At 44.6% G+C, this 15,168-nt stretch overlaps 1 protein-coding gene across 3 annotated transcripts in view; it reads right to left on the reverse strand.

Moving 5' to 3' along the window:
- Positions 1–462: 462 nt before the first annotated feature.
- Positions 463–15,168, reverse strand: part of LOC116315129 (DENN domain-containing protein 2D) — a 36,411-nt gene continuing 21,705 nt past the window's right edge. For all 3 annotated transcript variants that reach the window (XM_031733309.2, XM_031733308.2, XM_031733310.2), the window contains 11 exons: positions 14,178–14,353; positions 8,231–8,343; positions 8,052–8,121; positions 7,891–7,968; positions 6,303–6,443; positions 4,116–4,264; positions 3,481–3,652; positions 3,335–3,385; positions 3,162–3,243; positions 2,833–3,078; positions 463–1,348 (listed from right to left, as the gene is read on the reverse strand). In XM_031733309.2, the coding sequence (XP_031589169.1) occupies positions 1,281–1,348; positions 2,833–3,078; positions 3,162–3,243; positions 3,335–3,385; positions 3,481–3,652; positions 4,116–4,264; positions 6,303–6,443; positions 7,891–7,968; positions 8,052–8,121; positions 8,231–8,343; positions 14,178–14,353 (1,346 nt within the window). In that variant the 3' untranslated portion in view covers positions 463–1,280. The remainder of the gene's footprint in view (positions 1,349–2,832; positions 3,079–3,161; positions 3,244–3,334; positions 3,386–3,480; positions 3,653–4,115; positions 4,265–6,302; positions 6,444–7,890; positions 7,969–8,051; positions 8,122–8,230; positions 8,344–14,177; positions 14,354–15,168) is intronic.

A 15,168-nucleotide genomic window follows, 5' to 3' on the forward strand; every position in this document is an offset into this window, starting at 1 on the left:
GTTCTAAACTCTGTCAATGATGTTCCACCTTTTACAAAGACAGAGAGCGAGCAGGAAGGAGAGCGGTACGAGGTGAGAGCTGGCATGTAGTCTAAGTGAACATCGCAGTTATAATGCTAAGCTAGGTTTAGCACTATAAGTGCTGTGTGTGTTTGTGGCAGTGCAAAGATGAAACAAGGACGATGGAGAGAGAGGACAGACTGAGGTGGAAAAATAAATGTTGAACAAAAAATGTAAAAATCACAAAATGGATGGATGCTTCACTGCACAGTTAAAAATGTCAGCAAACAGTCTACATAGAAGCATCCATGGATACGAACAGTAGCCATTAACGGGACTCACTGCACTCCAAACACAGCTGGAATAAAATACCTGCTACTGCTCGGAAATCGATTTCCCCACTTTTGGATACAGAGTACCCACTGCCCCGCGTGAGTCTGCACAATAAAGTGAGAGTCTGTGTGAATCTGAAAACTTTAATTTAATAAATGTAATACCTCAACAAGAATTGGAAGGAATTTCTCCAAACTGACAAAAATCAAAGATCCACTTCACAGTGACATTGTGTGTTTTGTGAAGAGGCCGTTACTAAACAGATGTAAAATCACAAAGCAGCTAATTATTAATCATTTGATAATTTATTCTGTACAACACTGGCTGATGGTTTCTGAGTGTCTCTGTAAAAATGAAATGAAAGATCGGGTCAAATGGATCTGACTACAAACAGGTAGAGCAGTCCCCACCAACAGCACATCCCTAAAAACAGATGTATATACACCATGCATAAAGACATATGTACTCTTTTTTTCTGTACGTGTGTTGGGAGTACATGTCTACTCTGAACATTATGCAGAGACAGCCACAGTGTTGGATACAAACTGCTGCTCCAATCCCAAATATACATCTTCTATCAGTAGCCTTAAAAAACAAACTGCAGGTTCATGAACTTAACCCTGGAGAACCAATAGGGTCAGATCCAACCCCATTGGTTTTCTAGGGAACCCATGGGGTCAAATTTGACCCCATGGGTTCTCCAGGGTTAAAAAGCTAGTTTTTATTTGCAATAAGTTCCTGATTATCAGAGAGGCTAAAAACCACCACAGAGAATTCAAGTCCCGCATTCTGCCAGTGTTTCACATTGTGAGGAGCAGTCACACAGCCATACAGTAATTCACACATGAGAACATAATTAATATACTCCAAACTACATAACACAGAAAACACAGTGCAATATTCACATCTATATACCCCTTTATACAGCCATGTTTCCATGCAGACAGCTAGTGTTTCTTTGTCTTCTCCTTTTTCTTCTTCTCTTGATATTCAAGGATCTTTTTGTGAAACACTCCTACAGGACAAAGGAAATGCAAATCAGGTTGGACTTTTGCTGCAGCAATATTACCAAAGAAGTCAAGTGCATGACTTAACATAAGTCACAAATGTGAGGACTTGCTTGACTAATCTTAAATAATGACTTGACTTTGTATTCATGGCGCAATATTTGGGCATCAGACTTAGACTTTATTTGAAATGGTGGAAAGTTGAAGAGCAACGAAGTTTAAATGTATTATATGCTTAACCAGAAAGAGAGTAACGAAGCCTAATGATCAGAGAGCTATACTGTACACACGCACAGATTATATCTCTACATGTCAGGGACCCAATAGAGATGTGGTGTACAACACTAGAGGCTAACTTCAAGCCCATAGCGCAAGTCACCATCAAGTGTGGGATCTACCAATGAGACGCTCTATCATGTCATCATTTCCTCCTTTATCTTGCTCAGACTCCTAACATACTAGTGTACATGGTTGTAGGTGTTGCACCCAACCTCATGTGGCTCTTATTCTATTCCAACCAAATGATTGGTTCAGTGCAGCACAATCACATTGTCACAGGCCTTTCCCTCTGTTCCTGTCATTTGCTCTTGAATTGTTGACCAGATTCTGGTGGTGGTGCTCCCACTTGGGTATTGTATCACTTCCTTGTTATCATTGTATGATTTATACTCCAGGGTTAAACTGGGCAGAACAGTTCAGGTGTCCATAAGTTACATTTGTGGTAGTTCAGCATCAAGCTAGTGCTACTCAAGAGAAACAAGCATGAAAAGAGTCAGGGTTTTTCAAAGCAAAGTTTCACAAAAAGCTCAACAAACATCTGCAAACACACACTGCGTGTTTGCAGACGTGTCCCTCCCTCACTTTTATGCTCATTGTGTCAGATGTTTAACTACTCCTCAGCCTCCTTTACTAATAACAAAAAGTTGTAGCCTATTTGCAGCTCTGGAGGCCAGGATTAGTGACTTGACCCGGCTTAGCACCCTGGAAAATCCTGTGGCTAGCCAGGCCCATGTAGTCAGTGGGGTCAAAGGTAGCTGTGGCAGGGGTGTGGTCTCTGGCCTGCTGCAGTGGAGGGGTGGTGCCAGGATGACAGAGGGACAGGTGATTATGATGGGACTAATGACTCTCTACCCTTTTATAGTGATGCAGGAGACTGGTGAGAGAGGAGTGTGTAGTGGAGCCTAAGGGATTAGATGTTCCACTAGAAAAGTCTCGTGATGACACCCTATGCACAGCCTTTGACCAAATGATAGATATTGATGTTCACATGGTGCTCCCAGGATGGTATTCCAAAAGAAATACTGAGAGCACATCGTTCATGTATCGCACACTGAAAGAACTACACGAATGAGTGGGCATTAAAGACTATAGACTGAAACTTTATAATCACAGCTCATATATTTTACAAAACATGCACAGTGAAAAGTACAGAGTGTGAGTCCCTGGGATTGGGATTACTTCCTTTGTTTATGAGCTGTAGTTGAGTGCTAACCTTGCTGTGGTCCAGGCTGCTGCTGCTCCACCTCCTGGATAAACAAGTCAAACATCTGCGTCTGAATGAACTTCTTGACAAAGTGTCGAGTGACCTTGGGCTCGATTGCCTTGTAGAAGCTTCTCTTATCAAACACCCCACGCTCTCCAGCGCGTCCGTACTTTACATATGAGGCATAATGGCCGACTGTTTTCACGAAGAATTGCAGGAAGGCTTCAGAAACCACTCGGTTTAGCTCCTCCCCCACTGAAGGAGAGGACAGAAAGCATTTAAGAATCATTGTGAAGAAACACTGTGCTACATGTGTTCATGTGCTGCTGTTCACCCACCTGATGCATTTTGTCTTTTACTTAGAGCCTCTAATATTTCAGCCTGGAGCTTTGAAGGCAGGATAGAGCCTTCATCACCAATCTGCAATTGTGACAGAAATGCTTTTGTTAGCTACAAATCTTGACCTAAGGATGTTAACATTTTCGGTTTTTCATAATTTGACATCTCTTACTGAAACAATGAATGGGTCCTTTTTATCCTCAGACAAATCCACCACCAGCAGCTGTGTTACACACAAAAAAAGCACCAGAGTAAGGACAGAGTGCCAATATTAACACCGTCTTTTTGGTTGTTTTTATGGTCTCCATGTTAACTCACATCAGTCTGGTCAGTGACTTGATCCAGCAGGCGCTTCTGGACTCCCAGTAAATAGGGGGTAGGTGCCATCACTACATCGATGAGGATTTCTGGAACAATGGAGATGAAGGTATGCTGCCAGGTGAAAGGGTAGAGGAGGGCTGCTACTGCATGAATGACCTGAGACAATGTGCTGCAGACAGAGAGAGTCGACATCAGACGTGGTATCCTGATGGCAGCACATGTTTGTGATTAAAAAAAGATTTTTCTCTTCTTCTTCTATGGTTTAAGTACATGTAGCTGCGCCTCACTCAATGTTTTTCACCCTTATTATGTTAAGCAGCAGACTGAAAGGTGTAGACACAAATACACGCTGCTTCATGTATTTATTTGAGTTTTCTTTTCAAACAATAAACATGTATTATCATTTGAAATTATGTACCCGATGCGACAAGAACTGAGATGTCATGGAGGAGATGTTACAGCAATGCTGAAAATGCATACATTGCATAGATGTACCAGAGACACTAAACTGAGCAGTTGGCAGTGTTTCGTGTTGTGTAATCAAACTACAGCTACGCTGTGCAGTAAATGACATGAAAGTATACTTGGTATGATTAAAGTACGTGTGTGAGTGTATAGACGATGTGATATACCCAAGTTCATCTGCGATGAAAACGATCCGTCTCTCCAAGACAGCCGCTGCAAACACCAGCAGCACTTGCTGGTCCGTCAGGCAGTCAAAGAGCGTGGCAAAGTTGACGTGTTCCAGCCAGGAATCCAGCGGCCGGGTCAGACTGATGATCTGGTGGAAAGTCACCACTGTCACAAATATGTCAACAGTGGTGCCAGCATGTCATCACTCAACTGACAGGGCTCTGCTTTCCAACTCTTTCTATATCACCATTTCTTTATATTTATTCTTCTTCCACTTTGAAAATCAGCGTGTTTAGAAAACTGCCCATAAAAATGTCTTTACAAAGCCAGAGAACCATGGTGTCCCCCACCCTGAGGCCTGGTCACAAACAATGACCACCATCAGTGAATACCTGAGATGACTGTGAGCTGTTGAAACATGGTCTATGACGGGTGTCAGGTTTCTGCTCTGAGACAGAGGCTGGGCAATGTAAAACATGTTCAGACAAGTCCTCAGAAACATGCCAGCCTGAGGGATCTCTTATAGTCCCTGGGTTACTGCTCCGTGTGACCTGCCTAATGTAGTTGAAATACCTTTAACTTCTTAACATATATATTATTTTACGAATAGAGGTGTATGGTTAGTGGGCTTTTCAGCTCTTCCATGTGTGCCGTTTCCCTCTTGAAATTGAGACATCTACTCGACGACTGTAAAATCTCCTTGATCACTGCAGAGGGCATTCCTACCAGCATGCATCATTTTAGGCTGTCTGCAGTTTGCTTCCATACATCGTTTACTGCTGCTTTGTCTCTAAATGCTTACTGCCACACTGACACTTGTTATTTTCAGTGCACAGGGGGCTTACATGACGTGGCTACATTAAAATCATTCAGATCACTCATTACAATCAACTCAGCTGTGAACTGCTGCCATTTCTTGACCTCAACATTCACATTTTGGCTACAAAAAGAAAAAAGGAAGGTTTTTTCTCAGCACCAATGATGCTACAAATGCTAGGTATGTAATTAACAGTGTCAAATTATTTTAAGGCGCTGACATTATATGTTTAGCATTTGTCTTATCATGTCATTTTAATGCAAAAAAAAAAAAGCCACTTAATTTTAAGAAAAAAAATATATTTCTGAAATCACGAAAATGTTTGTGAGGTCTGAACTTTTGCCAATTTTAGTAACAATTAATGTTACATTAGTCACATTTGTTGTCTTTGTCACAAGTTTAACAAGTAGCACCTGTTGAAGTTACTGAATTCAGTCCTGAACAGTTTACATGTTTGCAGGCAGTTCCAACAGTTCCAACAGCATTGCACTAAATATACCTCAAAGCTGAGATTTCAGGTCAAACAGGGCATGAAAACAAACAGTCCAACGTCAACACATAGGCTTACTTCTTTTTTTCAAAACCATTTATATCAGAGGTGGGAAACGTCCGGCCTCCGGGCCGTACACGCCCCGCGGACTGCAAAGCAATAAATTTATATACATTTTTATAAATGTATGCACTTATAGCATGGGTAAAGAAGAAATCTGCAAAAAAAATATTGTCAGTCATTAGTTTTCTGAGATCAAACACACAGCTACGTATGTCCAAGTCAAACTCAGGGTCAGTGAATACAGCACGTGATGTACGTCATTACGTGACTGACACAGGTAACAAAGGATGAATCATGGCAGGAAAGGGAAGGTGGATGCAGAATGCCGCATATTCCAGGATAAAAGAAAAATGCGCTTTCAAGTCAAAGTTAACGCTCTTTGTAACGAGCAGCTTTCACACGACCACAGCGTGACCGGGAGAATATTACACGTGTGAGTTTTCTGGTGAGTGAATAGCCAAGAAGCTGAAACCTCAGTAGTTGCAGACGTTTTTGGTCTTTCTTTTTTGTATCCCTAAGTATGTGTCTGTAACAGTATGGCCCTCTGAGAACTATATAAAAATTTAAATGGCCCTTCACATGAAAAAGGTTCTCAGCCCTGATTTATACAGACGGAGAACTGAAGTGAACCAGAAAACACAGATAATAAACTCACAGACATGACAACCTGAGCTACACACATTTTAAAGGATCACTGTACTGTGCTTTGAACAAAAAGAGCTATTCTGAGTCTAAACTTTGAAAACTAATGGAGTTAGAAGACGAGCTAAATGACAGTCTTTTCTTAATAGACATCAAAGAGGCGCTTGCTCTGACCTCAGTGCCCGACTCAGGAATGAAGCTCTTAATCTCCACTGTGTTCCCTGGTGCTGGGAATGGAGCTTCTCTAAGTTTCTGCATGAATGGATAGATCATGGCCATGGAGATCTGCCGGCGCTTCTCCACCTCGTCGAATATCTGCACACATGGGAGAGAACAGTCACGAACTCAAAGTATGACTTGTGCCAAAGCAAGATTATTTTACTTTACTTATGTTGTTATTGGCTTAAATATATAATTTCATTTTATTCTGTTTGATGGACGAGCTGTCTCAAATCCTCACAGTCAGTAACACAATTAGTTAATCATTTATTATCTACCTTCACACTTGAACACATGACATACTGCTCTGCCTCTCGGAGGAAGCGGACGCATCTTTCACCCTCTCCTTTCCCTTATCTTCTCTGCTTGCTGCTTCTGTGTCCTTGTCTGGTCTCGTCTGACTCTAACCCTGAGAGAGCCTCTCATTCTCGCTCTTGTTCTCTAAAACCTAAAGAAGAACTATGGATTTGATCAACTGGTCCCTGAATGCAATTGACACCCTTTTATGACACCCTGGAATGTCATAATTACGAAGCAGGATTTCATCTTCAAATTCAGGGTTCATTCTGTGTTTTTCTGTACCAAACACGTTTCTCTTCTTCCTCACTACTGGGTATATCGCCATGGTAACTCATGCTGCAACCATAACCTATTGCGGAGCAGATTATGTTCCAGATTAGAGATCAACAGGTATGAAGTCACTGACTATTGACCAATAATTTCTCTGGAAATTAGTATCAGCAATCCTATAAGACAGTACTGTAGTAATAATATATAGTACATAGTATGATAGTAAGAGGGTCTAAAGTCTTTTAATAGTCTCTAATATTTTCTTGTTTCCCAGGCGATCTGTAAAAAATATAAATTCTGAAACTTTACTGATTTTTTTCCTGCTGGTTACAAACTATTGTACAACAGTTTTATTGTTCTGTAAACATTCTCACATATGATAATGACAGAGTTGTGATACTGATTAGTCAGCTCTCTTTCTTGGCTTCAAATACGCTAACATTTACTAAAACAGCATCGGTCTTTTTAACCAAAGCACATAGAGTTCTCGTGGATTCATTCATGTTGCTTTCAGACTGTATTATGTGTTTAAGTTCCTCATGTATTTCCAACAGTATAGTTTTATCTTGCTTCATAAAAGCAGTTGCTTTACTGAAAGTACACATAACTGTGATTGAATTGAACTGAATTTGACCAATTTAATTTATATAGCACCAAATCACAACAACAGCCACCTCAAGGCCCTTAACCCTAACCCCAACACCACCCTTTTCATGTGAATATGCAGGGAAAATCCATAATGAGTTGATAAAAGCTTCTTGTGACCGTGTATTCTGACTGCCGATGTTTGGGCAAGTGAATCAAGATAAGAGGAAGATGCCCTGGGTGTGTTGAACTTGCTTATAGGGGCTTGGTGCCAACTAAACCAAGTACTATTAACTGCTACCAAAGTGATCTGACTATGCACAACCTCTGCAACAAGTTTCCTAAAATTCATCCAATTTTCCTTCAAGAGCTGTTGTGCTGAACTCACCTTGGAGAAGAGCCCAAAACAAGCCAGTGTACTAATGATGCAGTAAGCTTCAGGTGGTCGCGCTCCTCGCCCTCCTGGCTGTGGATCGCAGAGTGAAACAAACATCAAACAGCAGTTTCCAAATGAGGACACTTTGCAAAGGACAGCTTCTGAACACTGACCAATAATCTCCTGCAGTATCCATTTCTTCTGCTGCCATCGATCTCAGTCAGAACAAAGGAGAAGGTCTCACTGAAAATGGACAACAACAACTGAAAACAGGGGCTGTAGGTTGGTTTACACAGAACTGAACCCTGAATACTGCTCAAAGGTTAAAGACCACCTGATTGACATGTATTACCTGTGGTACTCTGTCAAAGGAGCCCAGTTGATGCCTTCTGGGAAACAAAACAGTGTGATTGCCTTTAAAGTCTTCTCCTCCTCCTCCTTCTGAGATCTCGCCATTCCATCTCTCTGCAAGTAAATACAACAGTTTCCAAATAGATACGTACATCATATGTACAACTGATTATAACTGTACAATTGTACAATACAAAATTAAAGGAATACTTTTTAATCAGAGTATATCATTAAGTTAACTGAACCTCTCTGATATTGATTTGGTCAATTAAGTAGAAGAGCAGGTCGTTTCAGCTGCTTTGGTGTTAATGGATGGCGACAGAGGCTTTCTTGTAGTCAATGCACATTGTGCACAGGTTGGTCAGTCGGGTCTGACAGTCTTGAATGACTGCTCTATCTACCAGTGGATAGTTTTGGCCCTCTGGTGTTAGTGCCAATTCCTTCTGGGTCCTGCTCATGTATTGCCATGCCATATACCTGTTCATCTTATCTGCTACGATGCCTGATGTTAACTTCCATGTTCTGCTGAGGCAGATTATTAGCCAGTAGTTGGATAGGACGGGACCCCTTTGTGGGGATCGGGGACTGTCCGGGCTTTCAGTTAGACAGTGGGTTCACGTGATGTTAGAGCCAGTGCTATCCCTTCTCTCCAACCCTTTATGAGTGTCTTCAGCCTTGGTGAGGTTCAGAGGCTGACTGCTGGTAGACCGAGCAGTCAGCCGAGACCGCAAGACTAGGCTGACCGACCTGTGCACTGCCTGGATTGATTACAAGAAGGCCTATGACTCTGTGCCTCACACCTGGATCCTGGAAAGCCGAGAACTACACAAGATCAACAGGACCCTAAGAGCCTTCATCAGGAACTCAATGGGGATGTGGCGTACACACTAGAGGCCAACTTCAAGCCCATAGTACAAGTCACCATCAAGTGTGGGATCTACCAAGGAGATGCTCTGTCCCACTGCTGTTCTGCATAGGCCTGAACCCCCTCAGTCAGATCATTGACAAGACTGGCTACGGATACCGACTACGGAACGGAGCAGTTGTCAGCCACCTCCTGTACATGGATGACATCAAGCTGTATGCCAAGAGTGAACGAGACATCGATTCACTGATACACACTACCAGGCTATACAGCAATGACATCAGAATGTCATTTGGATTGGAGAAGTGTAGTCGGATAATAAAGAAGAGAGGCAAGGTAGTTCAAACTAAGGGGATCAAACAACCAGAAGGAAATATTGAAGACATAGAGGACAGTTACAAGTACCTGCAGAGGGTCAGGCAAGTCCTGAGGAGTCAGCTGAACGGTAAGAACAAGATCCGGGCCATCCACACCTACGCCCTGCCCGTGATCAGGTACCCTGCTGGGATAATAAGCTGGCCAAAGGAGGAGATAGAAGTCACCTCAAGTCCAGCACCCTGAAGCTGTACGCTAAGCTGAAGGAAGGAGGCCAGGACTGCTGAGTGTCAGCACCATGGTCCAGGATGAACAAACATCCACGAATACATCACGAAGATGGCCCCAAGTGACAGCGTGCTCAGTCAATACCTCAGGCAGCAGAAACCCAAGAAAGAGAAGGAAGGCGAGGAACCATCATGGAATCATTTTTTTTTTTTTTTTTTTTTTTTTTTTTTGAAGATGGCGCCGGTGAGGTCGGCTGCCGTCACGACTGCTCCGACCACCTTTTCTTCGTTTTTGTTTTTTAAGTTAGTTTTCAGCGTTCTTACATCGTCAAATTCATCACCATTGGGTACATTAGGTATAACAGTGACACTCTTGTTTCTATTGGTATACAATGTACTCACAATTCGAAGTTTTTAACTCCGGATCCGAGCTGGCCGAGTGAGATCTTGAGGGAGAACAAAGGACGCGACGCGAAGCGGCGGCCTCGAGGGAAACGAGCCGGCGTCAGGAACAGGCTGAGAGCTCGTGCACACCGCACACCTCTGCCTAGCATCCTGCTCGCCAACGTCCAGTCACTGGAGAACAAGCTTGATGACCTCAGGGCCAGGATAAAGTTCCAGAGAGACATTCGGGACTGCAATCTCCTCTGCTTCACCGAGACATGGCTGAACCCAGCGGTGCCGGACCACGCCATCCAGCCGGCCGAGTTCTTCTCGGTTCACCGCATGGACAGGACACGGGACTCGGGGAAGTCAAGGGGAGGCGGCGTGTGTTTAATGGTGAACAACAATTGGTGCAACAGCGCGAACGTTGTTCCTCTCACACGCTCCTGCACACCAAATCTGGAACTACTGTCCATCATGTGTCGTCCCTTTATCTACCTCGAGAGTTTACATCGGTCATTATAAGTGCCGCTTTATATACCACCACAAGCGGACACGGACACTGCCTTATGCGAGTTGCATGAGGCTCTCACCCGCATCAGACACAACACCGGGACGCCGCGCTTATTGTGACGGGTGACTTCAATAGTGCCAACCTCAAACGCCAGCAGCGCCCAACTTTCACCAACATATCACCTGCCCCACCAGAGGTGAAAGGACACTGGACCACTGCTACACTACGGTCAAGGACGGCTACAAGGCACAATCCGCCTCCGTTTGGCAAATCCGATCATGCCGCCATCTTCCTCATGCCAAAATACAAACAAAGGCTGAAACAGGAAGTTCCGGTTCAGAGGAAGGTCGCGCTGGACGGACCAATCGGTGGTCGCGTTACAGGACGCACTCGACGACGCAGACTGGGACATGTTCAGGAACAGCTCCGATGATGACGCCAACGTGTTTACGGAAGCGGTGGTGGGATTCATCGGGAAACTAGCGGATGATACCGTGGAGACAAAGACCATCACAACGCTTTCCCAACCAGAAGCCGTGGGTGGATAAAACCATCCGCGACGCTCTGAGATCCCGCACCGCTGCCTACAACACGGGACTCGCGACGGGGACATGGACCCGTACAAAGCCGCGTCTTATGACGTGGGAAGAAGGCGGTGAAAGAGGCGAAGCAGCGCTACGGGAGGAAACTAGAGTCACAACTCCAACAGAGTGACTCTAGGAGCCTGTGGCGGGATTAAGGACAATAACGGACTATAAAGCACCAACAACCGGTTTGACGAACGCGGACGGACTCTGGCAGACGAGCTGAACACTTTCTATGCTCGCTCGAGGCTGCAGCTAAGGACTACAACGATGCTAGCGCTAGCGGCGCTAACGGCTGCAGACAGGAAGATACTGCCAACACCGGAAACGTGCTCGTCATCTCTGAGCATGACGTGAGGAGAGCCTTCAAGAGAGTGAACACCAGGAAAGCAGCAGGACCAGACGGCATCCCAGGTCGTATCCTCAGGGACTGCGCATACCAGCTAGCACCTGTGTTCACTGAGATATTCAACATCTCTTTATCTCAGTCGGTGATCCCCACATGCTTCAAGGAGTCCATCATTGTTCCTGTCCCGAAGAAACCCCACCCTGCTTCTCTCAATGACTATCGCCCTGTAGCCCTCACCTCAGTAGTGATGAAGTGCTTTGAACGCCTGGTCAGAGACTTCATCATTTCTTCACTACCAGACACACTGGACCCACTACAGTTCGCTTATCGTCCAAATCGTTCCACAGACGATGCCATCTCTCATCTCCTCCACACATCACTCACTCACCTGGACACTAGAAGGGGAATTATGTTAAAATGCTCTTCATCGACTACAGCTCTGCATTTAATACCATAATCCCTCCACACTCACCACCAAACTGGAGCACCTGGGACTCAGCTCATCTATGTGTCAGTGGATCTCCAACTTCCTAACTGGCAGACCACAGGCAGTAAGGATGGGCGGACATGTCTCAGCCTCCACCACTCTCAGCACTGGAGCCCCCAGGGTGTGTTCTGAGCCCCTGCTGTACTCTTTGTACACATATGACTGTGTGGCCACTACCAGCTCCACCACCATCATCAAGTTTGCTGACGACACCGTCGTGGTGGGCCTATCTCTGATAACAACGAGACGGCCTACTTGAAGGAGGTTAGGAATCTGGAGACCTGGTGCCAGAGGAACAACCTCCTTCTAAACGTCAGTAAAACAAAGGAGTTGATAGTGGACTTCAGTACTAAGCAGGAGAGGAACTACCAGACCCCGTCATCAACGAGTGCCCAGTGGAGAGAGTGGACAGCTTCAAATACCTCGGAGTTCACATCACGCAGGACCTGTCATGGTCCTGTCACATCAACACCATAGTGAAAAAGGCCCGACAGCGTCTCTACCACCTCAGACGCTTGAGAGACTTCCGACTGCCCTCCAAGGTGCTCAGGAACTTTTACACGTGCACCATAGAGAGCATCCTGACGGGAAACATCTTAACCTGGTTCGGGAACAGCACCATGCAGGACAGACGAGCTCTACAGAGGGTTGTGCGATCAGCTGAGCGCACCATCCGCTCCGAGCTCCCTGACCTGCAGTCAATCTACAGCAGGCGGTGCTGGACCAAGGCCAGGAAGATCGTGAAGGACCTCAGCCATCCCAACAACGGACTGTTCTCTCTGTTGAGGTCAGGAAAGCGATTCCGCTCCCTGAGGACCAACACAGAGAGACTGAGGAGGAGCTTCTTCCCGCAGGCGATACGGTCTCTCAATCATCACACCACCACATAGAACGGACCCACACATATGGTTCTTACACACACACACTGGACAGTCTGGACTTTGTTTACACTTAATCACTTTAAGCATATTTGCACTGCACAAGACACCTACAATGTGGTTTGCACAACACTGGACATTATATTTCTCCATTTCCATTTAATACTTGTAAAATGCTGCTGTTATTGTATATATATTTATATTTCTTCATACATTCTTATATATTTCTATACTGTGTATTGTGTATTTTGCTGTACAGTTATTTTATTTTAAACTTTAATTCATATATATTTTATCTATTCCTTCCCAGCTAAATTTACCCTTCATTCTAATTTGTGTTGTACAGTTATTTTATTTTATTTTCAACAAATTCATATATATATTTTATTTTATTCCTTCCTAGTTAAATTTACCCTTTTTAATTTTCATATTTATTTCCTATCTTATTCATAGCCTTTTCTTTTTTCCTTAGGTCACGAGCAGTTGTGTAAGCATTTCACTGCATATCGTACTGTGTATGACTGTGTATGTGACAAATAAAAATTTGAATTTGAATTTGAAGGACAGGCCCCTGCACGGTATGTACCACCGGCAGACAGAGGAGGTGGCTGATATCCAGAAATCCTACCAGTGGCTGGACAAAGCTGGACTGAAAGACAGCACAGAGGCACTAATCATGGCAGCACAAGAACAAGCTCTGAGCACAAGATCCATAGAGGCTGGGGTCTATCACACCAGGCAAGACCCCAGGTGCAGGCTGTGTAAAGATGCCCCAGAGACAATCCAGCACATAACAGCAGGGTGCAAGATGCTAGCAGGCAAGGCATACATGGAACACCATAACCAAGTGGCCGGCATAGTGTACAGGAACATCTATGCCGAGTATAACCTGGAAGTCCCGAGGTCAAAATGGGAGACGCGCTCAAGGATGACCGAGCTAAGATCCTGTGGGACGTCCAGATACAGACGGACAAAATGGTGGTGGCTAACCAACCGGACATAGTGGTGGTGGACAAGCAGGAGAAGATGACCGCAGTGATCGATGTAGCAATACCGAATGACAGCAACATCAGGAACATCGAGAAGCTTCAGAAGTACCAAGGGCTCAGAGAAGAGCTGGAGAAGATGTGGTAACGGTGGTCCCCGTGGTAATCAGAGCACTTGGTGCGGTGACTCCCAAGCTAGGCAAGTGGCTCCAGCAGATCCCAGGAACAACATCGGAGATCTCTGTCCAGCAGAGCGCAGTCCTGGGAACAGCTAAGACACTGCACAGGACCCAGAGCTCCCACACACAACCACACACACACACGTCACAAACATATTTGGCCTTCACGATCATACTGACCTTGGGAAACTGGTAGGTAATCTGAGGTTCGTAGGTATTGCTGTCCTTGGCCTTCTTGAGGCTGACCACCACCAGATACTCAAAGAAGTACTGACCACTGGCATAGCGGTGCTGCCTGGTTGTGTTCTCTGCTGCCTCCATGCCAGATGGCTCTGTAAGCTCAGGCTCTTTGACTCCTACGTGAAAATAAATTTTAAAAAAAGCACAAACACATTTAGTGTGCTTGATCATGCATTGCCCAATAGATCTTATTTATATGAATAGAGCACAACAGTTAGAAATTGGAGAAGTTACAACATTAAAGATACCATATATGATACACACACACGCACGCACACACACTCTAATGAGAGATATGAGAGAGAGAAATGCGAAACACCAGCTACTGTTAGACAGAGCAGTCCTTTGAGACTGACAAACCTATTCAACCTATGACTCGATGCATCACACATGGAACCTGGAATGTCTAGAACTACAGTCTACAGAGCTTGGAAAGAAAATCGTCTGGACTTCTTTAAGTTTCTGTAGTCAGTATCCATTGGCAGTGACCTGGCTGAGGGATTCAGGCCTGTACAGAGGACAGAGCAGCTCCTCCTCAGTAAATCCTGCACTTCATGCAGAGTTGTGCTATTGAAGTTGGCCTCTAGTGTTGTTCGCCCCATCCCAGTCTGATGCCTGATGAAAGCTCTTAGATCATGCATAGTTCTAGTCATTCCAGGATTTATGTTTGTGACAGAGTCATAAGCTTTCTTGTAGTTAATCTAGGTTGTGCACAGTTGGTCAGTCTGGTCTAAAAGTCTCAAGTGACTGTTCTATCTACCAGAAGTAGTTGATAACTAAAATGCTGGACCTTGTCTTCAGCAGTCAATTATGTCAGTGGATACTGGATTTTCTCAGTGATGGTCCACAGACGGTAAGACTTGTACCCCACACCTTCACGACCCTGACCCTCAGCACAGGGGCTGTGCAAAGTTGTGTGCTCAGGATGCTC

Source organism: Oreochromis aureus, linkage group 20 (assembly GCF_013358895.1).
Source record: "Oreochromis aureus strain Israel breed Guangdong linkage group 20, ZZ_aureus, whole genome shotgun sequence".
Taxonomy (NCBI): domain Eukaryota; kingdom Metazoa; phylum Chordata; class Actinopteri; order Cichliformes; family Cichlidae; genus Oreochromis; species Oreochromis aureus.